General features: G+C 37.1%; 1 protein-coding gene across 10 annotated transcripts in view; it reads right to left on the bottom strand.

Annotated features, from left to right (window-relative positions):
* Positions 1-27,399, bottom strand: part of LOC5565521 — a 129,234-nt gene that overhangs the window by 80,106 nt on the left and 21,729 nt on the right. For 3 of the 10 annotated variants that reach the window (XR_002501851.1, XR_002501852.1, XM_021851910.1), the window contains exon 1: positions 20,924-21,023. The exons of the other annotated variants lie outside the window; for them this stretch is intronic. Coding sequence is in view for 1 of the 3 variants with exons in the window: in XM_021851910.1 (XP_021707602.1) it covers positions 20,924-21,008 (85 nt within the window). In the remaining 2 variants the exon portion in view is untranslated. Of the gene's footprint in view, positions 1-20,923; positions 21,024-27,399 lie in introns of those variants that run through there. 10 annotated transcript variants of the gene reach the window in all.

Genomic DNA, 27,399 nt, shown 5'->3' with positions numbered 1-27,399 from the left:
GAGTGGGTTCTAGGATATTCCAAACAGACACCATATAACTACCAACAACTTTCATTGGATTCTGGAATCGACTACAAAAACAAATAATCAATCTGTTCGTTGCTTTCTGACACATGGTCCTCTCTGTCTGCACAGAAATCGTTGTAATTTCTGAGTAACTACCCAAACATGATAAATCGACGGAAATCAAAATCCAATTCATCGAATAATGTAAAATGGATCAAGTTCTATTAACGAATGAGAAGAAAAATCATTCAATACCAAAAAATATGACAAATTACTTGGAATGTTTTGCATTTTTTCGCATTCCTGAGAAGCTATCGCTGCCATGGTGATTTTGCATAATTTTGATCTAATAACAGAATAATCCGGTTTCTCAAGTTTTGAACTTGATCCACTCTGACTTATCACCGATCAAATGTAGAAATAGCTATATCCACTCTTATTATGATGCCATATATATATATTTTTAATTTATATGTCTTTCTCCGTTTCACATTTCAATTGGAATGAGCATTGACCACAAACTAAACATGTGCAAATGCATATTAGTTCTCATGTGTTTGGAATATATATTCATTTGATACAATTTTCTTGTGAGACTCATTTATCACCGCCTGGGAGTACAACCGCCCTGTGGGCTATAGCAACGTCCTCCTCAAAAGGATATGACTAAGAAGCTCACATTTTACGACGACAGGGCTGTATAGATTAATTATATTAGAATATAATCTATTTAGTATACATTCCGTTTTGAGTAAATTATTTAACTCATTACGCGTGGTAAAGATGGATAAATTATGACTAAAATTATGAAAAGATCCACGTGGTGGGATTCGAACCCATGAATCTTGTATGCTTGAAGAGTGCTTTACCAACTAAGCTACCGCACCCCCTGGGGGGACAATAACTCAGAAGGTTACAAGTTTCGAATTCAAATCCCAATAGTTCACGGAGACCCTTCTCATATCCCTTATCCCCCCATCTCATAAATCTTTTTAAATAAGGCGATGGCGCGAATCTCCCAATTGGCGGCGAACGTGTCTTTTTGCCAGTCTTCTGATACCTAATAACAGTTATAACTGTTATAAGTTATAACAGTTACTGTATTAGCAATATTGTCAGAGCAAAGTTCTAATTTATCGGATCGAATAATTTTATTACACTTCGCAACCTTCAGCTTCAAAGCCCATTTAAATTTTAAAGTCTAAATAAACTTGAACGACATTTGAGAAATATCAACTGTGTGGTAGGTAGAATCAACAAAACCAATTGCTCATAACCCTTGAACTTATTTATTGAGCTCCAAACGAGCGATAACAGAAGCAACAAACCGTGATGGACTAAACGCTGTTTCACAATACTCAAGGTAGGTAGGTACTCACCCCACATCTAGATCCTCAATCATAAGATTTGAATTGAATCGAAATATTAATAATCATTTTTCTCACACATTGACGGTAGACGAAGAATCGAAATGCCAAATAATTGAGAATGTGTGGCATTTCAATGGTTAGTATACCTTATAATTTTAAGAATATTTAAATGTAAAGAACTTTAAATGTAAGAAATGACCTAATGAACATATTCTCGCGTTCAGTATCATAAGGGCGTAACTGCAATGATCGATTTCTCTTCACCGATTTTCTCTTTAGCTTATCACTTGGCCGAACGAATATTTTCAACTGTTATTTTCAATTCAGTAGAAAGAACTCATCGTCCTTCGTCATGTTGCATCGTACAATCATGCCAAGTTCGATTGAACTTCGTGTACCGTCAAACGGGGTGACTTGCAACACTTTTCAACTTCAATCAACCAAAACAATGATCTAAACGTCATTTAAAAATCTAAATTCCCTGTAGAACTTTTAATGGCTGGCCCGCCTACAGAATGGGATGACAGAAGTTTGAGTCGAATTATTTTGTCATTTCAAAAGTCATCAAAAAGGTGAAATTTTTTAATCGTCCTTGTGCGGGGTGACTTGCAACACTCAATTCTAATATTGTTTTTGCCAACAAAATGTTGATATTTTTTATTAGTCACGCATGTTAAGTATTGTTATTCATGTATTTGAAGCATTCGAACTAGTACAAGAACATTTTGAATACGTTTTTGTAAGAAAATAATTGAGCTATTTTTGTATGGGAAAAAGAGGCGTTAAATAATCAAAGTCCAATATCTTAACTGAACAATATTTTTAACAAGTGTTTTTAGTTGATTGATGAATTATTACTCTTTTGATTATAAAGTAGACCTAACACAATAGTTTTTCATTTTTATAAAACTCTAAATTGCTTAGAAATAAAGTGTTGCAAGTCACCCCGCATAGGTACACTTTAATAAAAATGATTTTTATTAAAAAGTTGTTGCTACAATTTCGTAAAATAAAATTCGTCATATTATCAATTATTAGTTATAGAAATACCATGCAGAGTATTACTTTTGTAAATTAAATCTTTTTCATGTTTTCAGGTCACGATTTTGAACCTCCATCAAATATCAGTTTTCAAGACATTCAAAAGAATTATGTTTAATGTATAAATATATTTAAAATAACAGCTTTTTTCGTGGCCCCTACTTGAATTGTGAGTCACACGTATTGAAGCACCGATTTAAAACAAATTTTGTTTTGAAATTTGTGTTTTATAGTGAAATTTAGTTGTAAATTGAAATGTGTTGCAAGTCACCCCGCCGTTGCAAGTCACCCCGTTTGACGGTACTAATCCAAAGAGAAAATCGACGAAGAGAAATCGATCACTGCAGATACGCCTGTATGATACTAAACGCGAGATATAGAGTAAGGTGGGGCAAAAGTTCGACCTTAGTGATACGATCAAAATTTTTAGAAAAACAATATCAGTTGAAACAATATTTTTTCCAATGATTTGTATACGAATTATTGGGCATTTGTTGCGGTATTAGTTTCTGAAATTATTCAATCGATTTTTTGACCAAATTTTTGTTAACCCTTTCAATGTAAATATCAATAGAGCATTTTATAAAATAAGAACAGCAACCATTATCGATATCTTGGCTCTTAATTCATGTAAACAGTAGGCTATTACCTTACATTGAATCTCAAACGGTAGGATCCGTACGAATGATATCAGTTATTCATTTTATGGCGCATCTTGTCCTACAATTTCTAAAGCATTATTTTATGTTTTTTCGTTAACTAGCTTGTAGTTTTTTTTTTATAAAATTCATATCATAAGATGTGTTTGAAACCAAAATAAATTGAAAATTGTCACTGAAAAATAGTAGCAATACTACAAAACACTCGCATGCGGTTTACTCAGAAACCATCGGCCTGATGGTTTTCCGGCAATGTTGAAATTTCTAAACTTCAAATGTTACAATCAGGAAACAAGAACTGTGACGAGCTCAATTTGTAAAATTCAAATTATGATAACTTTAATACCAAAGCACCTATATAATTCAGGTATTTTCCGTTTAATAAGCGATATTCTAAAAAATAGGTAAAGCGTATAAATAAAGCTTTTCTTAGCTTTGTTTATCTGTGACAGTAATTCAAAAAGAGCATTATTTTGTATGCAAAATTGACGAAAATTTCACGCTCCCTCATTGTTTTAGAGAGAAAAAAAAAGAAAAACTGTAAAACATTATTGATAATCTTCATTTAAACTGATAATTTGTAATGAATATAATGTAGGGTAAATGTTCCAATACTGGAGGTACTAAGCACGGTTCAACTTTATTCAACCCCTCAAAATTCGAGTAGCGCAATATATATACATATTTTTGTTGTAATGGGAAGTTACGACCATTTACTTGATGAGCAAACTGATTTCATCGCAGTAACCATCGGCATGTCAGTGAAAAATAATACCTCCACTATTGATACACTGTTCCTTTAGTTGAGGTAAATTTTTAATTTGAGTTCCTATAGTTGCGGTACCCGTTGTTTTCTTATGGAATCCTCCACTATAGGAACACTTTATCGCAACTATTGGTACAAGTGAGGAAAGTTTATGCAGTTTTGGTGGTATTTTATCAATTTTGAAGCAATTTGAACGATGTTTTTGGTTATTTCGTGTATTAATAAGCCAGTACGTCGATTGACGGTGTCGGATCTGCAGCAAGCTCAACAAAACCAGTGTAAATGGCACTACCGCAACTAAAGGAACACCCACAACTAATGGATCAATTACCCTATGAATGTTTTGTAATGAGGAGTTATAGTTTGTATATTTTTACAATTCAAAGTCCTAGTAAGCGTGGAGAAAAAGGTTCCTTTGACAATGGTTACGTTAGGTATTCAGAGGTTTCTATGAAATATGTGACAACCTGAGAGAGACTTGCGAAGAGGAAAAATATCAACGTCATATGCAGCCCAGATTCCCCTCTCACGAAACGTCAAATGCAGCCCACCGTTTTTATGGCTGAAAAAGTGAAAAGTATTGTGTTCAAAGTAAACTGTTATTAAAAACCTCATTCGGCGGAGCAGTTTTTTCCAAAGTTGCAGATAAATCTAAGCAGAAGATTAATTATTTATAATCTCTGCTACGTTTACTGGCATGAAATTTCACTCAAACGGCTATTTATGATTCGATGTGATGCAAACTCAATCATTTTTTGCTGAGAGATTCATGTGAGGATTTGAACAGCATGCGCATAATTGGTATAAACACAAAGTGGAATAAGAAAAAAAACTCAGCTATCACAGAAAAAGAAGACCGTCTTCGCGAGTCTCGTCTCAGGTGACAACCACAAAAGTACAAGAACGATTATTTAAAAACCCGAAGCATGCAAAGGGAAGAGAGATATAAAGTAACAGAAAACGTCATTTATTCGAAGGTATATCCATAGTTTGTTATTTTTTTATAAATGGTGGAACTTGATTTTTTGTTGAAAAAACTTAGATTTACCTGAAAAGTTGATAAATACAGTTCGTGCTCATAACACGAATGTCCCTATTATTCCACATCTTTGGCACATTGACTGGTGCAGGGGTTTTCACCCTTTTTGGCTCGCGGAGCACTTTTTGAGATAATAATGTTGCGCGGAGCATCTGTTCTTCATCACCAGTTAGGATGAATTCTGAACATTTTTACACGCTTTAATGTGAAGATGAATCGAAGCCAAAGTTCAAATTTTCAAGAGCACGGATCTGGAGAACCAAACGTCCGTTTAAGCTGAAAATCTAATCGTTTGGTCACCACCAGGTAGTGACCAATCGATTAAGTTTTCAGCTTAAACGGATGATTGGTTCTCCAGATCCATGCTCTTGAAAATTTGATTTTTGGTTTTGCTTCATCTTCACCTTAACCGATTTAACTGAAATTGTGAAGTAAGGTTGGTCAATCTTTCATTAAGGTGAAGATAATTCAAAACCAAACTTGAAATTCTCAAAAACTCAAACATTTGTATAAGCTGAAAATTTGGTCGATTGTTCTTGATGCTGGTGATTAATCGTTATTTTTCAACTCAAACGGATGTTGGGTTCTCCAGATTTGTGATCAAAAAAATTTGTTTTCAATTCTTCTTCACTTTAAGTTTTTGTTAATTTTTTTTAACTTTTGCTACTAATCTAGCATGATTTGTCTTATTTTGTTAAGCAAGTTTTTTTTAATTTAGGTTTGATCTATGACAATTCGGTAGCTACAGTACTGGACAGAGAAAAGTACGCATTAGCCGTTTCCATACATAATGTTAAAGTTTTGTGGCTTAGATCTCAGCTTCAAGGGCTCCAATTCACCTGTAATTTCTATCGTAACTTGAACGTGACGAAATGGTGTATTTTGATGAGACACACAAGTCTGTGGAATAACATTTTTCATTTAGAATGATAATTTTAAAAATATTACCAAATTTAGGGAGCCCGAACCTATTTTTGGCAATTTTGATTCCCTTCGGCAGTGAAATTTCTCAAAAGCTACTGATCTATTATTTGGCCACAATATGAGTTGAATTGATTTGCTTCTTATTGTAAAGTGTCAGTGCCCAAGTAGCTCTGCACTCTATAAAAATGTGAGGTGTTCAAACATTTAAGTTTGTGTTTCGATCATTATAATGTTTGTAAAATTCATGTGATTTCTAAGCTGCGGTGTAAATTTCAAATCAATCAAAGCATCATAAGCCGAGATCCGGACCTCCAAACTTGAACATTTTTTTTATGGAAAACATATATTTAGTTTCCGTCAAATATTACAAAATTCGTGGCTTGAAAACGGCATTTCTTTGGTTACAAAATTTTCGAACTTTTGTGTTTAGTTCGAACAACTGAGCGAGTTTCTGTAGCGAAGTATTTACTTTTGATGTGTTTGCATGTATCAACCATAACTCACGGATGTATTCATAATATTGATAAAATTTTGATGAATGTCAAAGTGCCATGTTCCTTAGAATGTTTTTCGACAATGATACATATAACCCCGAGGGGCCCAGATAGCCGTAGCGGTACCAAGCTGAGGGTCGTGAGTTACAAAAATAACACATCTGTAATTTTTTGATATAATATACAATTTTATTTTGTCTTTTGAATGCCGTCAAAAGATATTTTTTATGTTTGCCCCAATCAGAGATATTCACAATCAAAGTAGGCATGTTTTTGAGAGAAAAACAACAATAACTCCTAAACGGAATGAGATAGCGAGTTTCTTCACTCACCAAATTACGCATTTTTTAAAGCTCTGAAAGTGTTTCATAGACTACTTTGATGAGAAATTTGAATTGAAAACTCTAGAGCCAGAAAACCAGTTTTGTTCGGACCACCCTATGTCACCGTAGGAAAAAAGTTCTAAATCGGTCAATTTAAAAGATACAAAAAAACTTTTTTTGGCAAAGTTGCTTGAAATTGAATGGTATACAACTTTGCTGAAGCATGTATAATATAATTTCTACAAATAAGAAAGTTAGTTACACAATTTCTATGAAAATGTGGTCCACCCTAATTTTCAATAACACCAAACAAAGGGCTTAACTAATACAAACAACTTTGTAGAAGACCGTTTTTGTCTAATGTTTCATTCTAAAGCTCAAAATGCATCTTTCCGCGTAAAACTGATTCCTGGACCATAGTGCAGTGGGGACGTAACGCCAGAAAGAAGAAGAAGACATATCACCCCGACAAAACTTTCTCACCCTGAATGTTTCATAATATTCTGTCTGGGAAATTTGGATTTCTTCAACTTAAATAATTGTTTTACGTACTAATTTCAGGAAACTCAGCTGAAACTCTGCCATAGAAAATGAATGAGAAAATTTTCCCCGACAGAATAATTTTTATCCAATTACAAAATCTTTGCTCAAGTGTTGAACGTTTTCGTAAAATTATACGAGGAACATGAAAGTTCTATAATGATCGAGATGTGTAGAAGATTTGTAAACGCTATGTTTTGTCATCCACCACAACGTCGAACATATCATAAGATGGAGATGAATTAAAACCACCTCACAATTTTCAAGAGCACAAATCTAGAGAACAAATCAGGGGTCTTAAATAAAAATTCGACCAATTGTCCGCAATCAATGATCGAAATTTTTATCGTGATCGGTTGTTTTGTTTTCTACATTTGTTCTTACAGCCATGGCTTGGTTTGTTATATTAAAAGCATATTTTAAAGCAAAACTATATTTCAAGGCATTGTTAGAAATTTTCATAACTGTCACGGAGCACCTGGCAAGCCTTCGTGGAGCACCAAGTACTCCGCGGAGCACGATATGAAAACCGCTGGACTGGTGAAAGTTTGGGAGATTTTTTTTTAATGGTTGTTCCAAATTGAATTTTACCAAATAAGGTGATGTCACAAAATCATGTCTCGAATCTCATTGCAGAGGTTTGTACAATTTTTAGTCAAATATGAAATAGTAAGTGTAATAAACTTCCACTCATGCTACCATAATTCTGATATTCTCAAACTTCATTAACACTTGAAAAGTTAATAAATTAAATAAAAAAGATCCAGGGCTTTGAGTTTTCCAATTTTAGTTCGTCACAGTCCTAATAGAATTAAAAGCAAAAAAGAATGCATTTATCATTCATTAGGACAAAGCTGAATATTCACATCGCATATTTGCTTATAAATTAGGTGGAATTGGGAGGAATAAATTAATAACTTGAAACATATAAGAGATAGCGTTTTGGTGTCTTCCGAAAAATTGTTTGTCTGGCCAAGGCGCGTTATATGCAAAAGTGTCCTACGCGCCAAATTTTATGGCTTTCTAAATTCACTCTAAAACATTTTTATTTCAAAACATAGCACAATAGAATGTTCTACAATATTTTAGATTATTAAAATTATGAAAACACAAATAAATGTTCAGGTGACACAAAAACGCTCTCTTATATTTTTCAAGTTATTAATTTATTGTATTATAAATCTTCGAGTTGTTGAGTGGAATATCTATAAGTAGATGAAAATCCAAATTCAGCACTATACCATTCAATTCCACTAGAGTTTGTATCTTTTGACAGATACGCGTATTTCGACCTCAACTGTAACGCCGTCTTCAGTATCGTGTAATAGACTCACTAGTACACGGCTAGTCGAGTACACGGCTAGTCGAGTACACGACACTGAAGACGGCTTTACAGTTGAGATCGAAATACGAGTATCTGTCAAAAGATACAAACTCTAATGGAATTAAATGGTATACAGTACTGACCAGATTTTGTCAGCTTTATGACCCGATTTTGTCAGCCTTTTTCAAATTTGTCAAAAAATTGTTATCGTCATGTTTTACCACGTTTACATTAAAATTGATGATGATGTTTGATGTCATACATGCATGGGCGTAGCCAGCGGGGGCAATGGCAATTCCTTTTATTAATTTATTATTTATTTAGTACTAAATTCGGTTTTTCATCTACTTAATTTCGTTCCGTGGGTTAATGTCCAGGCCATCATGAAAATCGGTTGGTTCCCCAGACAACCAGAAGTCGCATGAAAGTTCACGTAATAACTCGTTAATGCATACAAATTACATCAAACCCGCAAAACACGGTTGATAAAATCGTCAGATTGATGAGTTTCCTCGCATAAAACGCTTTTTTTCTGAGTTCGTTTATACATTTTGTTTCGTCCCGTACACTCGTACAAAGTAAGTCGCATCAATCCGTAGCAGCTGTCAAATCAACATTTGTTATCATAAGTTAAGTCGCATAGGATCACAGGTTAGTTCGGTAGAACATTTATACACTCGCATTGTATGCTATGATGCATCACATAATATATGCACGTATATCGCCTCCACTTTTGTATGTAGAAGGCCTTTTCGCGACATCTTATAAATGAAATTTTGCACATACAAAGCCTCCAGGTGGTTTCGTTATACGTACATTTTGGTTGTCTGGGTCGTTCTTGAACCAATTCGTGACATACATTTCTTGACTTTTTTTATTTATATTCTAGAAAGATTACATATGCACGAGTCATAAACGTATTCTTATATTTAGGAAAACTTTTCAAAGTAGTTTAAAAATCAATCAGGGATTACCCCTTTCAGGCCCAATCTCATCCTCAACGACGGTATTCACCCCATATCCAGATCCTCAAACGTATAAGTTTGTGCTTGAAAGTTATAACAAAACTAAATATTGACAGCCGCTTCTCTCACACATCTACAGTAAATGCGAAATAATTAATAATGTCTTGGCTTACTATAAATAAGTAATTGTAGATGCAAATGCGGGACTTCCTTAGCCGAATGGTTAGAGTCCGCGCTACAAGGCAAACCCGAGCAGAAGAAAATAACTACTGAATACCAAATTGAGGTATTTCATACCAGATAATTTCCAATACTACATACCTGAATGAGGTATGAATTAGCCCTGCATAAGAGGTAAAATACCTCAAATAATACCTCAAGCATATTCTACGAACACCAAACTGATAACTAGATCAGGTATTGTAATACCTCAATAATACTTGATGGATTTTCATATAAAAATGAAATTTTTCAATTGTAGTTCAATACCTCCAGCAGACCTCAATAGCTGTTTAATACCTCAATGAAGTATTTTTAATTGTTTTAAAGATTTTTTTCAATACCATTATAATACCAAATTGAGGTATTGATAACTGAACAATACCTAATTTTGGTATGATACCAAAAAATGGTATGCATGAGTTATTTGGGAGTTATTTGTTCCTCCTCGGGAATCCATGCTGAAGGGGGGTTCGATTCCCGATTGGTCCAGGACCTTTTCGTAATGAAAATTTATTTGACTACCCTGGGCATAAATAATCATCGTACTTGCCACACGATGTACGAATCCGAAAATAACTACTTTGGCAAAGAAAGCTCTAAGTTAATAACTGTGGAAGTGCTCATTGAACACTATGCTGAGAAGCAGACTTTATCCCAGTGAGGACGTAATGCCAAGAAGAAGAAGAAGAAGTAGATACAAATGCGAATGCTTGACAGATCTCCTCATTTCTCATAAGCTTTTGAATCAAAGCTGCTGCTTGGAGCTTCCCCTAAAATGCCAGTTGCCACTAAAATGCCGTTTATATGTCAAATATCAAAGGGCCTTCCTTAGCCGAGTGATTGGAGTCCGCAGCTGCAAAGCTAAGTCATGCTGAAGGTGTCTGGGTTCGATTCCCGGTCATTTCAGGATCTTTTCGTAATGGAAATTTCCTTCACTTCCCTGGGCATAGAGTATCATCGTACCTGCCACACGATGTACGAATGCGAAAATGGCAACATTGACAATGAAAGCTCTTAGGGCCCATTTACAAATTTCATAACGCCAAAAGGGGTGGGTGGGTGTCTTCCAGATGTTATAGCTCATAGACAAATAAAAATATTTTTTTACAAAAAGCGTTACGAGAGGGTGGGTGGGTGTCCAAAATGGTCATTTTTGCCGTTATGAAATTTGTGCATCAGCCCTTAGTTAATAACTGTGAATGTGCTCATAAGAACAATAAGCTGAGAAGCAGGCTCTGTCCCAGTGAGGACGTTAATGCCAAGAAGAAGAAGAAGGTATCAAATACCAATTGAAAATAATAATATTCTGCAAGCCTCATTGAATATAATCTTTGAACTTGAGAACTGTAAATAGTTGGTTTGCGAATTTCTGAAATTGGCCAGAACAGGCCTGCCCAACCTTTTTGTTTTTTTTTTCAATTAAGGCCAAAATATGATCCGGGCCGGACTGATTTTTATCTTTGCTTGCATTGCTAGCGAAGAGTTTGATATTATTCGCACAGTTGAAAATCGGAGTTTTCGACATGCGAAGAACGGATTTTCTTCAAACCTATGCATCGGAGCAACGTCGGGCAAGGTGCGCTGGGTAGTCCACCAGAACCGCTGCCCAGCGCACTATGTCCGACGTTAGGTTCAACGCATAGATTTTGAGAAAAAATGATTGTCGCGTGTCGATGATTCCGGCTTCCAACTGGAGACGCGATACAAATTTTTAATTTGCAGCATGGATTAGACAGATATACTACAAAGCTTTCATTTGAGACTAATTTTGTTCATATTGGTCTATTGTTGCGATCGCACCAACCATTTATGTCGAAAAAGAGCCAAAAAGGTTGGGCACGCCTAGGCTATAATATTTCGATTGTTTGCCTGCTTCATTTCCTGCTTTGGAGCGTTCTAACTTTCACGCTAGACGGCAAAGAAGGATGATACAGTAAACTCTCTCTAACTCGATATTGATGGCACCATCGAGTCAGGGAGGTATCGAGTTACAGAACACAAAACCAGTGCAACTGCGATCCAAGGGACCATCAAGTTAGCCATGAAAACCAACTTTTACTATGGTTCTCTAACTCGATATCGAGATACGAAATATCGAGTAAGGGAAAGTTAATTGTAAGTACCTATATCAAATGTACAAGAGCAACAGCGTACGCATGGTAGATGTGAATCAAAGTTACCGCAGAGAAGGTGTGCGGGCAAGACAATCAACACGTAGTTGCCGATTTCAAGTGCGACAAGACGAAAAGAGCTCAGAATCCGAATCACAATTCAGCATGCTACCACGGCCACCTGCGACAGCAATGCTAAACGTTGCAGCAAGCACGCTTCATAGGTAGGTATTCCGAACGCAGTTGGCCTGGTGCTTCTCCGCTCCGTCTTTGAGTCCATGGGAGATATGGGAGGGCTGAGATTTTCCGACCGCGACTCTGAGTGACTGAGCTTTTTCCCCTCGTAGAAATTTTCTCGTGAGTTATTGGCACTCATAAATGTTTACTCGTGAGTAACTTCTGCGAAAACAATCCATACTACTAATACAGTTAACTTCCGCAGCAGTCACTTAGCAGGCGAGTGTTAATGGTGAGCTTGCTAGTTGCTTTTGCTGCTGCTTGCGCTTCTGCTTCGAATATTCGGCGTTCTAATCTACTGTAGTGCTCTATTTAGTGGACGCAGTTTTTAATCTACCGGATGAGGGGAACAGGGAGCGGCAATGGACGCGATGATGACACATTCACTGCTCCGTGAGTTGGCATAGACTATACTATACAGCGAAGCTAGTAGAAGAACATAGCATGTATGAACAACTGCTATTAGTTGATTGTTTTTATAACGGGGGAATATGTACACAAAGCGTTATAAACGCGGTTGATTCCGTGCGGTTAATATGATGTGTGCTGTTGTTGTTCATTTAGTTGGTCATTGTCTAATCTCAACATGGACAATATGTTATTTTTTGTATTATTCAAATTTTCAGCGTGAAAATTCATGGTTTGCCTTTGATGCATCTTCACCTTAAGCTTCATTTCTCAAGGTTGGATGTCCACATTACTACATTGAAAATAGGATTGGAAAGTATATTACCAAAATATATGGACTCAGAGTGGCCATTTTTGAAAACTTTCCCGATATCTAGTCTAGTAGGTAAAGAATGAAAAAAAAAAATGTGGAACTCTAAAATTGTTCGTCTAGGGGAAAGCACTAATTTTCGTCTCATTCATACAATTTAGGCCTACTTTGTATGTAAATCCAAAAATTGGTACTGAATTAGTGCTTTTCCCCTAGCAATGTTTCGCTAAAACTTAACTATCCCCTCTACCGGCAGCTTCAATTTTCTACTTCAAAAAATATTCAAACATCAATAACTTTTTTGTTTTTCGATGTTTTTGCACCATTCTTCACAAATTTCTTCTATTTTAAGTATCTGTGTCGATATTGATCACAAGTCATCTAGATCCGGAGAAATTCCGAAATTTCTTGGGGGACCTACTTTTTTCTATAACCTACGTAAATATCTCAGGCTACAGATTTTTCATCATATTCAGTCATTCGCTGTTCGAAACAATACTTCAATGTGAGTTTGCTGTGAAAAAAATGAAGCAAATCGGTGCAATCGTTTTCAAGTTATGAACATTTAAGTGTCTGGTACCAATCTTACCGTATAGAGATCCTTAAAACTTCAAAAACATGGTTCTGTAATATGGACCAATGCACGAGTTCACTAATTTGACGTTCACTTGTTTCCATGGTCATGTAAATAACACGGCACCTCTAAAACGTCAAAGAGTGAACGCGTGCATTGGTCCATTCAGATTTATTGAAGACCACTCTACCGATTTGTATGATTTTTTCAGAGAAGCTCCTTATAACCTGACACTGTATAGCCCATATTTTAGTTTTTTGATAAATTGACTATGAACAAAATGTCGTCCAAATATTTTTTATATGGGAAATGTCAGTCCCCCAAGGAACATCTGAATATCTTCAAAACCATATGACCAATGATCAATATTGACGGAGACTCTAAAAATAGAAGAGTGTTTTAAGGCTTGTGAAAAAATGGTGCAAAAATATTGAAAAACAAAAAAGTTATTGCTGTTTGTTGGGTAAAAAATGAAGCTGCCGGTAGAGGGGTTATTATCACTCACGGAATGCTATTAAATACAACTAGAATCAACTTTGTTCAATGATTTGAGCTGGGATTTTTGATTTGGTGATTTGCAATTAATCTTGCACTGAAGAACTGGAAAATAATAATAGATGCATTAGAAATACTACTTTTTCTTCTTATTGACGTTACTTCCCCATTGGGACAGAACTTGCTCCTCAACTTTAGAAGTGTTTGATGAGCCCTTCCACAGTTATTAACTGAGACCTTTCTTTGCCATTATTGTTGCCATTTGCGCATTGTTCGCGATACTCAATGCCCAGGGAAGTCAAGGAAATTTACACTAAGATTTATTATTTATATGGCGGTTGATCTAACCGTCATCTAGATACATGCGTGAAAAAAACCTTTCCGTAGTCGTTTATTATCGTACAAATGACAAAAATATGCTGAAAATGTCAGTAACGCTTACGTCGACTTCAAATATGGGCAGTACATGTAGACATCAAAGCGAGAGATTCTATTTTGACAATTTGAAATATGCAACACTTGCAAGTTGTACTCATATTGCTCATAATAACATAAGAAAATGTTTGCACCGATGTCTCTTTTACGCGTAGCTGAAAAAGTGTTTTATACACCTTTTTGCAAAAGATCTTAGTTTTCAATATAAAATTTTAATAAAATTATGGGCACTACCTTTAAAATGTATTATTTTGAACATCAAACTGCTCGGGTGTAATGTCTGGTTTAGCCGAGACCACGTAGCATTACAAGATTTTCAGATTGTTTATCACCAACAACCCATTTTCATACTTGCGCTTGTTAAATAATGTACCTGACAAAAGTTATAAATGTCGAAGAGTTGCTGGAAGTTTCAAATCATTCAGACCTCTTAGAGGACACCAAAAAAACAGGTCTGTGCATGATTCAGAGTGGAACTCGGGAACTTTTTTTTTTTTTTTTGAATCGATAGTCTAAGTCTGGGGGGTGCGAACTCGAACATTTAAGTCGTTTTCCGCGAGTGCTAACCGTTGATTGTTTGATTGTCTCGCTGGAAACCGCATTCAAATAGAACACTTAAAATACTACACACAAAGCCTCATTTGTTCAATTCAGGCAATGAATCCAATAAATAGACTTAATCAGAAAGTGTATGGCCCTATGCAAGTTAGAAACATATTTTATAAAAGTTATATGACATTGTTTTAGCGTGATGAAATCATGACCGTACATTTTTAGGCATACTCGGATAAGTTTTACGAAAATTGTAGTTTGACAGCAGCCTGACTGCTTGTCGATTTTCAGTTCGCATCCCCCAGGTCTAAGTTACATTTTAGTACCGTGGTGAATCAAAATCCGGACGGTACCAATATCCGGACACTTTAATTATATAAATTAATTATAGTTAAAATTAAGTGATGAAATGTTTGGTTTTTATAAACCTCATTTCTAATCTAGTAACCACTGATAAATAATTAATAAAAATAAAAACAAATAATGTGCTCATGTTGGACCTCATTTCGTCGCGATTTAACTTCAACTTGAGTTGAACGATCGATGAACGCGCGAACAACGTTTGTTTGAAGTAAAAGTTAGTGGAATATATCTTCATAGAATGTTTTATCCAAAACTGTTTCAAAAGAGATATTTTGGAAGTTCGGTGACTCCACTATCATTCAATATGCTTGAAATATACATTTATTGGTGTGTAAAAAGACGGTCCGGGATTATGAGCCATTGTTTTCAGATCCGGACATCGCGTAATGGACTCCCTTTTTACTAGTGTATCATATTTACAGAAAGAAAAAATAAGTGAAAAATTGAAAAACAACTATGGAAAGTGTAGTGAGTATTCAGATTGTAATTGATTATTGGATAAATTGTATTTATCCAATAATCAATGTTCGAGCCACATCAAATGCAGTTCAAGCTACAAGCTGCTTCAGCTCAGGTAATCAAACCACTATTATTACAAACGTGTTATTCATTTTACCATTGTAGGACAAAATTGGACATCAAGTTCATTAAAGATTGTTATTCAATAGCGTGTTGATTTTATTAATATTTTTAATATATAGTATTTTGATAAAAGTTTAACGGATATTCAATGCTATTCACCGTTGTCCGGATTTCGATTCAAAAGTGTCCGGAATTAAAGACATCATTTGCCTAAGGTGCCCGGATTTATAGACAAGACATGCTTCAATATTTCTTTGATTTTTGTGTTAAAATCATAATTTTTACCAGTGTAGCATTTCAAATAGGTGCTATAATAGTTTTCAGTGGCAGGATGGTGAATTAGAAAGAACGATAAGCAATCAAAAGAAGGAGGTGTTTAGGGGTCTATTTTGTAAGTCGAGTCGATCAAAATGATTCGATTGGAGTCACTGTCGACCAAAAAATTCGCTCGACACAGCTCTGTCACTCGAGTTTTTCGACAGCTGTCACCTTAAGTGACTGGATTACTATGGACTTATGCACGGGTTCATTATTTGACGTTTTAGCGGTGCCGTGTTATTTATGTAACCATGGAAATCAGTGAATTCGGCACCGCTCACACGTCAAATTAGTGAACTCGGGCATCGGTCCATGGGAGTCGACTGGTGACATCTGAAATATGCATGCTTACTTTGATCGACAGTGACTAAGGACGAGTCACATGAATCTGTTCGATTTACAAAATAGACCCCTTAGTCATTTTCGACTATACACATGTTGCCAAAAATGCTGAGGACGGTAAAACTCGTAGAAACCGCCAATCAAATAAAGAAGGGTGCATATCAGATGACCAGGGCGTTCACTCCCCTGAAATGTATAAAGTTATGACAAATGAGAGTGCCAAAAACTTTTCGGGGAAGTGGGCTATTCGGGGAAACGGGATATTCGGGGATCTGGCATTCGGGGAAACAACATTCGGGGAAACAACATTCGGGGAACCGACATTCGGAGAAAAGTAGCACAACCGTTTTCAACTAGCACGAAGAGGGACCGTTCAAATATTACGTAACGCAATAGGGAGAGGGAGGGGGTCTTACATAGTGTTACGGCCCATACAAAAATTATAAATTTTCCATACAAAAGCTGTTACGTGGGGGTGGGAGGGGGTCTGAAACTGACAAATTTTGCGTTACGTAATATTTGAATGCACCCAGAGGGTTCAACTTCGTGCTAGTTGAAAAAATGTTTAGAACAAACGGCAAGTTTTTATCTACTCCGATAACTGTCACTTTCGGCGCTTGTTGTAATAGTTTTGATCTCCATAGCTTTGTTATGTTTACAAACGTGAAGAAAATTCTTAAAATTATCGAAATCATAGCTTAAAAATAACAAAGCACGCGGTGTGCGATCATTGTCATACCCTGTTCAAGTTGGGACAATTTCTTGTTGTTAGTACGCAAGACGTGTCAGATCAAAGTACAAAAGCGAAACCATTTGCCTGTCAAAAACGAATACTTCTCATTGGTCGTTTTGGCAAAGGCCTACTTCCACATCGTTGAATTGGATTGCAATAGGGCACTTTGTTGCTAGCCCAGCCGTGTTTTGCCCATAAAGGCATATTGAAAAAGTAGACATTGAGAAAATAGCGCTCAAAGTTTGAAGTTTGTTCTCTGATACAAAGTTTCATAATTTTATTATTTCTGTACGCCATATTCATTTAGCACCATCGCACAGATTACTCATTTTGGTTCTTTTGATGAGTAAAAAATAAAAACTTGAATACAATTCGCGTTTTGCAATTGCTCTTTGGGTTGAAAGTTTATATAGAGATTATTATGCCTTTATTTTTCAATATGGGACTTCACCTAGTTCATATTTTTCCGCAACATTTTCAAGCAAAGTAAGTAAATTGTGATACGCATAGTAAAGTATATATTCAACTTTACATGTTGCGATGAAAAAAGGTGTTGGTTCGCAAATCAATATGGGACAGTTATGTTTTTATGGGCAAATCAATATGGGACAGTTATTTTTTTATGTAAATTAGGGGCCTATTTTGTAAGTCGAGCAGATTCATGTGACTCGTCTATATTCATTGTCGATCAAAGCAAGCATGCATATTTCAGATGTCACCCGTCGACTCCCATAATAATCCAGTCACATAGAGTGATAACTGTCGAAAAACTCGAGTGACAGAGCTGTGTCGAGCGTATTTTTCGGTCGACAGTGACTCCAGTCGAATAATTTTGTTCGACTCGACTTATAAAATAGACCCCTAGAATTTTTATCAAAAGTTCTAAATTTTTCAAGTGATTTTTGTGTTTCAAATCTATTTATATTCGATGTTAAAATTACCGCATGTGCACCTCAGCGTTAAAATAAATAAAAAATACTTGATTGAAAGCAACATAATCGAAAATGTGTTAAGTTTCTCTAAAAAAAATCACCAGTTTTCAATATAAACCTGATTTTTAAAATAGTTGACATTTCCTATTGCAGTAAAAGAATAAAATGTGCAAGAAATAATCAAAATTTGAGCCTTGATATATGAATTTGTTCGCAAGATTTCTTTAAAATAGATACTGGTAGCAGTGGCTTTAGTATCGTCAAGGTTGCCGACTGAAAAACAACGGGGCAGCCATAGTTGAGCTGTTACGTCCTGTCCTAGGTTGCGTATCACGATTTGAGCTTCAGAATGAAAAATAAGACAAAAACGGTCATATAAAGTTGTTCGTATTAGTTGGGCCGTTTGTTCGCTGTTATTGAAAATTAGGGTAGTCCACATTTTCATAGAAATGGTGTCACTAACTTTCTTAGTTGTAAAAAATATAGTATACATGCTTCGAAATAATACGATGGGCCAAAACCCCAATATAATCAAAGCTGTAGCAGTAGACGATAAACAGACTCTCCTGATGTGTAGTGGATCATGATTAGTACAGAGAGCGATAAGTGAGAGATACTCTCAATTTTCTCAGAATTTAACCCCTGGCCAAAACAGAAACCAGTAAACCAAAATTTCGCATTTAGTACCATACAGGCGTATTCGCAGTGGTAGATTTCTCTTCGTAGATTTTCCCTTTGGATTAGTACACGAAATTCAATCGATTTTCTCTACATTTTACGATACAGCATGACGATGGACGATGAGTAGTATCTATTGAATCAAATATAACAGTCAAAAACAGTTAGCCAAGTTATAGGCTTTTTCATGTGACAGTCCGTCTATGCATTTGTTTACATCGGTGGAGGACCGGTGCTAAAGCGAAAGTATTCTTGGAATTCTAATGATAAAGGACGGTGGTGGCATTCTATTTTTCTTATTGTCAATCTAACTACATGGTTCAAAAAATTATCTGGTAGAAGAAGTTTTATGTGTACATCATCGAGAATAATTTCTAATCATTATATTTTTAATAGTCATTTATATAGTATTAATATAAGTGATACTAATTTATGTGATTGTGGTGAAACTTATGAACATATTGCCATTTAGTTTTCCACTGCACTCGGTACATTATTCCAAGAAATGAATTTGTTAGCGATTTAAAGAAAATGTTTTGATTTAAAGATGTAGATGAAGCAGTTAATTCCCTTCATGTTGCCTTTGTACATCAGTATCGTTTCATTTCTCGATAGAGACCGAGCGCGAATATAGTTCAATTTCGACCAAACTTGTTTCAATCCGCAATAATCCCGAAGGTGTCAAAGAGTAGAACGAACCAGAAAGGTGTTCTCCAGCTATCAATCAGATGTTTCATAATCAAATTTGTGGGCTTCGTGGCCGTGCGGTTAGTGTTACCAAGCATTTAGCCGCATCGAGTCAAGGGGTGTGGGTTCGATTCCCGCTTCAGTCCGGAAAACTTTTCGCCAGGAAGGCTTTTCGACTGTGCAACTGGGCGTTGCATGCTAGTCCGTTGTCTAGTGTGGTGCTTCCTTCAAAGGGCAAATCGTCCACTGGAAGCATTACGTGTCAGTAAAAAAAAAATGTATCTGTTACATTTTTGAGTTTTACTACTTGTCTGTGTTTTGAGCGTGTGTATTAATTTATCTGCGTCAGTGAATCAATTGGTAACCCACACGCTGCAACAAAGACATTATCCTCTTCTATTTATGTTGCAACAATCTTATTCAGCAAAAACAGGTTATCACAACTTGAAGAGAATATGACAATGATCGCTCACCAAGTGCGTGGTGATTTTCTAGGCTTTGCATTGCAATTTTCGAGAACTTTCTTCTTGGTGGTAAACATTGCCACATTATCGAAAAACAAGCACAAAACAAATTTGATTTTGTGTGTTGAAATAACCGATTAATCACGAGCTGAGAAGGTTGCAACAATGTTGCTCCCTGTGTTTGTCATGACATTTTTTCTAGACATTGTATCCCAATCCGCAAAAGTTGGGACAAACGATTGTGACGCGCTTGTTTTGTTGTTTGGTTTGCGTCTGTTCGAATGACAATTTGATTCACTGATCTGCGTTGATTATTTAGAACAAAGTCCTCTTCTTGTTAAAGATTCTGTATGACGTTCGATTTTTTGAGAGACTACCCAACATTCTATACTAGTGGTGCTCTGGCAGGCACTACGTACCATGTCAAGTATTTTAACAATGAAACGAGCCACACAAAATGAACAAAATGTTTCTTACGGCAATCTTTAGTAGGCGCTAGAAGTTTTCTAACTGCATTCTGTAAAATTCATTACGGATTTCAGGTTTTTCAAGTGGGCATCTGCAACTTTTCAGTGGATTCTTAAGGATACCGAGTGGAATTTGGGGATTCCTAGCGGACTGTATGATTTCCTCCCCCGCCCCTTTCACCATGATAAGATTTTTGTATGGAAAACAAAAATATTTTTTATTATGAGTAAGAAAGCTCAAAAAGATTTGTGCCTTTGAATTTTTAGTGCAATTTTAGAAGTTGATTCCGAACTGTTTCACCTTAATAGATTGTTCGTTACGTATGAAGAATTAAGCTTGACTAAGACAGTCATTGTTGAGTAGTACATATAGACATGGGCTTGTTATCATAATAGTATTATTTATGGCTAAAAAACTGCTATATTTTCTTTTTTATATTACTCATTTCTGGTTAGTGTTAAACCAACAATTCGGCCTCTTTCCAATTCGAATGCAGCCCGACCAAGTGATAGGGCCTCCAGTTCGTAGTAGTAATAACAATAAATCGACCCGTACACTCACCCCACTCATTGAATTTCACTCTCAATCTCAATCGCAATTGCTCCGCGCCATTCCATTCTCCAAAATAAGCAAGCATGACGGCCATCGAAGGTAGGTCTCGGTCTCAAACAATTTTACATTGACTATAAGGTACTCCACTCAGCTATATAGCTGTATGACCTATATGGCTCAACAATCGACAAGAAGCATGCGAAACGTGCCCGATTGTTGTTGTTTTCTTTCTTCACCATTTATTTTTTTCGTGGTAGATTCCACAAGTTAAGGTCAAACCGCAACAACAACAAATAAACAAACATCGTGTTGCACTGTGGTGTGTATTAGGCTCTCACTCACTCACTACAAGCAAACGCGTGCAAAGGTACTTTATATCAGTCAGCGGACAGCGGTGCGATGTGTGCCTCACTCACTCTCCAAACAACTTCCAAAACAACTCGATTACTAAACTATATGACGACGATGCTACAAACCCAAAACTAAGTCACGGTGCTCCCCAGACCGTTATTTACAGAAAAAAAAATGTCCAACAAATCTAACTAAATTGCATGTCAAGGCAAAATAAAAAAAATCCACAATTTACGCCTTATCTATTGTCAGCCAATTCTAAAGAAACTAGTGATGTTCACATCTTCTACTTCTTTCTAGCTTGTACGTCCCAACTAGGGTTGAGCCTGGGAGGGATGCACAGATAGTACAGTTTGCCAGCGACAATCAAGGCTGCGTGAAAATCGCAAGTTTTCATTTGTTGTGTACCTTTGGTTTCTTTGGACAAACATTGAAAAAGGGCCACAGTTTTCTATGCGTTTAATTTTCATTTTTAGTGAAAACAGTAAAAAGATGCTTATTCCAATTACATTATATTCAATTAGAACAAAGGGTGCTCTCGTGACGTTACTTTTGAATGTGCATGAATTCATTTTTGTTACTTTAGATGAAATGCAACAATATGCGTTTACTAAATACGCGTTTTTATAATGTTTGTCTATTATTCAATATCAGGGCCCACAGTGACAGTTCGTGACAGCAAAATCTCGGCTCACTTTGACGTAGAGAAATTTTGTATCGGTTTCTCCTTCCCAGGGTTGAATCAGCTTTTCAACTCAGTGTTCTTATGAGCACTTCCACAGTTATTAACTGTGATCTTTCTGTGACACAGTTACACAGAGTTTTTTCCAGGGATTTCCACTAGAGTTTCTCCGAAACCTCCACAATGAACTTCTTCAGATTCTCTCCAGGAATTCCTTCGGAGTTCCTCTAGAAATTCCTCTGGAGCTCCTTCACGAGTTCTTTTAGAATTTTTGCCGGAAGTTCCTTCTGAGTCCACCGGGAATTTCGTCAGAGTTCCTCTGAGAATTCTACCGTTGTTACTACGGGAATCCATCCTGAGCTACACCGGGATTCCTTTTGGATTTCGTTCTTGTCTCCAGGAAATCTTTCAGAGTTCCTTCAGCAATTCCTCGGACTTCCTCCAGAAATTTCTCCGCGCTCCATCAGGAATATATTTGGAGAATTTCCTTCATGATTCCATTAGGATTCTCTCCGGAGTTTCTCTAAATATTATTCCTCGGAAATTCCTTCGAACTAGCTACAGGAATTTCTTTGGAAATCCTACAATAATTTATTCAGATCTCCTGATAGAATTTCTTCGGAGTTCCTCCGGGAACTCTTTCAGATTTCCTCCGGGAGCTCCACTGTGAATTTCTTAAGATTTCCTCCAGGGTGCCTACTGAATTTTTCCCGGAATTTCTCCAGGAGTTCTTCAGAGTTCTAGTAATGCCTCAGAAATCCTCCGGATTTCCACTTGGAATTTTTCACGACTTTCTTCGAAAAAAATCCCTACATTTCCTCCGCGAATTCCTCCAGGGTTTCTCCAAAAATTCTCAAATATTTCTCCGGGAATTCATCCAGTGTTCCTCGTGTAATTCCTCCGGAGTTCCTCTAGGAATTTTCTTAAATTCTTCCAGACATTCTTCCTGATTTCCTCCGGCAATTCCTCTGAATTTCTTCCAGCAATTTCTCGGGTCTTCTTCTGAACTTCTACCATGAATTCTTACAGAGTTCTTCCATACATTTCTTTAGAGTCTCCAAGCGATTGCTCTGGACTTCATCCAGTAATTCCTGGAAAATTCTTCCGGAGATACATTCTTACGAATTCTTACGAATATCCTCCTTAGTTTCTCCAGAAATTTCTCCGGAGTTCCTCCAGCAATAACCCCGGAGTTTCACCAGAAACGCCTCCGGAATTCTTTCAGCAACGCATCTGCGAAAAAATCCTCAGGGTAATTTTAATAGTAATACCTCAGTGGATTTCGTCCAGGAATTCCTCCAGGGATTTTCTCCAGGGATTCCTCAGGGGATTTCCAACAGTAATTCTTTCGAGGATTTCGTCCAGGAATTCCTCCGAGAATTCCATTCAGAAATTCCTTCTCCTGAGTTCTTCCAGTAATTCCTCCGAAGATAAGAACTCCCCAAAAACTCCTACAGGCATTTTCTCCAGGAATTCCAATAGCAATACCTCCTGGGCTTTCGTTCAGGACTTCCTCTGAGGATTTCGTCCAGGAAATCCTCCCGGCATTTCATTAAGAAATTCCTCCGGGAATTTACCCAGAAATTCCTTAAAGGATATTTTCAGAACGTTTCTCCGGAGATTTCCTCCAAAAATTTCTCCAGAGATTTCCTCCGGAGATCTCCAGGAATTAATCCAGGGATTTCCTCCAGGAATTCCTCCGAGAATTTCCTACAGGAATTAATTCGTGGATTTACTCCAGATTTTCCTCCGGGGATTTAATTAAGAAATCCCCTCGAGGGTTGTTTCTCCTGAAATTCCTTTGAGGATTTTTTTTTCTTTGAGAATGTGTCGGAAGATTTCTTCCAGGAATTTCTTCGGAGATTTCCTCCAGAGATTCCTCCGGGGATAACCCCCAAGAACTCCTCTGTGGATTTTCTCCAGGAACTCCTCAGGAGAATTCCAACAGCAATTCTTCCAGGGATTTCAGCCAAAACTTCCGGGGATTTCGTCTAGGTATTTCCTGGGAATTTTCTTCAGAAATAATCCGGACATTTCTTCCAGGAATGCTTCCGGCGATTTCTCCCAGTAACTCCTCTAGAGGATTTTTTCCTCCGGCGATTTGCTTTTCTGCTTCCGCCGGGGCTTTCTCCAGAAATTCCTCCGGAGATTTTTTCCAGGGATTTCGTCCATGAATTTCTCTGGGGATTTTCAATAGTAATGCTTTCGGGGATTTCCTCCATGAATTTTCCTCCAGATATCCCTGCTGAGATTTCGTCTAGGAATCCCTCCGAGAATTATCTCCACTGGTTCCTCTGGAGATTTCAAGGATTCATCCGGGGATATCTCCAAGAATTCATCCAGAGAATTTCGTTAGGAATTTCTCAGGGGATTTCCAATAACAATTTCACCGTGGATTTCGCCCAGGACTTTCTCTGGGGATGTGATTCAGGAATTTCTCTGGGGATTTCATTAAGAAATTCCTTCGGGTATTTTCTCCCAAAATTCCCTCGATGTTTTTTTTTCAGAGAATTTATCCGGAAATTTCCTCCAGGCATTCCTCTGGGGTTTTGCACCATGAATTACAACGGATTAGCTTCGCTGTTTGTCTAGGAATTCCTTCAGAGATCCCCTATCAATTCAGAATTCAATTTTTTCAGAATTCTTTCCGGGAATTCCTTCGGAGCTCCATCTGAAATTTCTTCCAAGTTTGTCCGAGAATTCTATAGTTCTATAGAGAACTCCTACGGATTTTTTCCGAGAAATTATTTCATTGTTCCTTGAGAAGCTCATCGGATTTCCTCCATAAATTTCTCGAAGCTCTGTCAGGAATTCCTTTGTAGATCCCCCAGGAAATTCTCCAGAGTTCCTCCGGGATTTCCTCCATAGTTCCTTTAGCAATTTCCTCGGACATTTTTCTAAAAATTATTCCGCAGTTCCTCCAGCAATTTCTTCAGAGCCCCTTTGGAGGCCCTCCAAATTTTTCTTCGAAATTCTTCATTAACTTTCTTTGAAGTTCCTCCGAGAGTTCCTTCAGCTTTCATCCGGGAATTCTATTGGAGCTCCATCGGGAATTCCTTCGGATTTCCTCTATGTTTCCCCATGGAATTTTTTTTTTGAATTTCTACAGAAATTCTTCAGAGTTCCTATAGTAGATCTTTGGAAATCCTCCAAAGTTTCCCAACAAAAATCTCAAGTAAATTACTCTAGACGTTCTCCGGTAATTCCTCCAGAGCTCCTTGTGTAAGTTCTCCGGAGTTCCACCAGGATCTTTTTAGTTCTTCCCTGGAGATTTCATTATGAAATTCTTCCAGGCATTTTCTCCAGGAATTCCTTAGGGGATTTTCTAAGAGCATTTATCCGAGCATTTCCTCCAGGAATTTCTCCGGAGATTTGCACCACAATTTTCTCAAGGGTTTTTTTATGCAGAAATTTCAAAACTCCTCCGGACATTTTCTCCAGGAATTCCAGTAGCAATACCTCCTGGGATTTCGTTCAGCACTCCGCCAGGAAGTCCTTCGGAACTCCACCGCGAATGCCTCGAAATTTCTCCAATCGGGAATAAAAGCTCCACCGGAAATTCATCAGAAGTTCCTTCCAAAATTCATTCAGAGTTTCTCCCGGAATTTTTCCGCAATTCCTCCATGAATTCCACTGTACTTCCTTCTGGAATTTCCCTGCGAGTTGCTCCAAGAATCCCGCTGGCAGTTTTCTACCGAATTCTACTCAAGAGTTCTTCAATAATTCTTATCGGAAGTTCCATCACGAATTCCTAAGTCCGTGTCCGAGGTCATAGTTCCTCCGGAAATTATTCGATAAGTTCCACTACGCAGAGATGAACACGCAAAACGCCAATAATTCCTAGGTCCACCAGAAATCCCAGGATGGATGAACTCTCTCAGGAACTCCTTTGTAAATTTCGCGGTATGTTAAATACGTGGTTTTCACGTGAATTTCTACACAAATCCCTCCAGGGATTCAGTTGGAATTTCGCTTTTTTCAAGCACCGCCAGCATTTTTTTTTGTGATCACGTTCGAAATGGATCGACATCACCGGTGCATGCTCGTGCGGTTTGGTATATTTTTACAGGTCCAATTAATTTTGACAGGTCCATTTTTGGAATAAATTTGGACCAAAAAATGGACCACCGGTGAAGTTGCCCTAAGCTTCGATTTTTTTCTTTCATAAACATTATTAACCTTTACGTTCCCGACCTTTTTTAACAACTAAATTTTCGTGATCTTTTGGCTCTAATTCCCACTATTTTCTACCGATTTCAATATTTATTACACAACTCCACTACATTATTCAATCATCATGAATCCAAATCGGACGGTCGGTTCCGGATGTATACGGATGTCCCGTGGAGTCTGTCCAATAGACTGGCCCTTAAACAAAAAAGTTGTAAAACTCAACGAGCACCCCCTAGATATGTGCCTTAGGATAAGAAAAAAAGTAACTTAAAATTTCAACTCAATTGGTTGCGCCACCAGCTGGCACATTTAATTCGAAGTTTGTATGGGATTTTCGTTTCAAATATATTGAAATTGACCCTTTGCCTTTGTTTCGTTCTGTAAACAAATTGATCGTATTCAATTGGTTCCAGAATGACAAATACACTAGTTGATATCCTAAGGAACATAATTGCAGAAGGTAGTATCTTGATTAAAGTTCATTTTCATTAAAATTTCAGTTGATGAAAGTTAGGCTTAGATCAGAACTCCGGACAGTCACATGTATGCATGCGTCTTGCGCAGCAGCTCGCCCAGCGTCATAGGTGGCTTGATGCACCTAGTGGCAATCATCATGCTGTGTTGAAGAAATACAGAGAAACACCAATTTTATCTTTTTTAATCATGATACAACCTTCTACAATATTGTTCGCTATGGTATCAAGTAGTGTTTTTGACATTCTGGGTTTAATTCAACGCGATCAACAATTTTCCTGAACCAAACAGTAGATGATGTACTGTTTCCCATATGTTTGAGCTGGAAATCCCATATTAACTTCAATTCAAATGCGCCAGCTAATGGAACGACCAAATGAGCTGAAATTTTCAGGAAGTCTTCTTTTTAACCTAAGAAATAATTCTGGGGGGTGCCCCGTGGAATTAAACAACTTTATTTTTCTCCCATACTGAGCTGGGCCAGTCTACTGTCCAAAGATCATTTGGGACATTACCATTCTTATTTTGCACGGATCAAACAAAACTACAGTGTTTGTAACTGAAACGGGCCCTACGATTTTTTAAAAACTTTGCCAATACATGCAGTTTATCCATAGAAATCGTTTGGTGAGCACAGATTTGTTGGAGATTTTTTTCTCTGACAATTACGATCTAGGAAGCACCGTGTAAGTGCAATCAACCTAGCAACTAGGTGCGGCGTTGTAGAAGTGCAACTTCGGATTAACCATTATCAGAGAAGGGGGGGAAACAGAACGGCTAGCTACTACGATTTACACAGTTTGAT

The sequence above is a fragment of the Aedes aegypti genome, chromosome 3 (assembly GCF_002204515.2).
Source record: "Aedes aegypti strain LVP_AGWG chromosome 3, AaegL5.0 Primary Assembly, whole genome shotgun sequence".
Lineage (NCBI taxonomy): Eukaryota > Metazoa > Arthropoda > Insecta > Diptera > Culicidae > Aedes > Aedes aegypti.
This window is presented reverse-complemented; position numbering and strand designations above follow the sequence as displayed.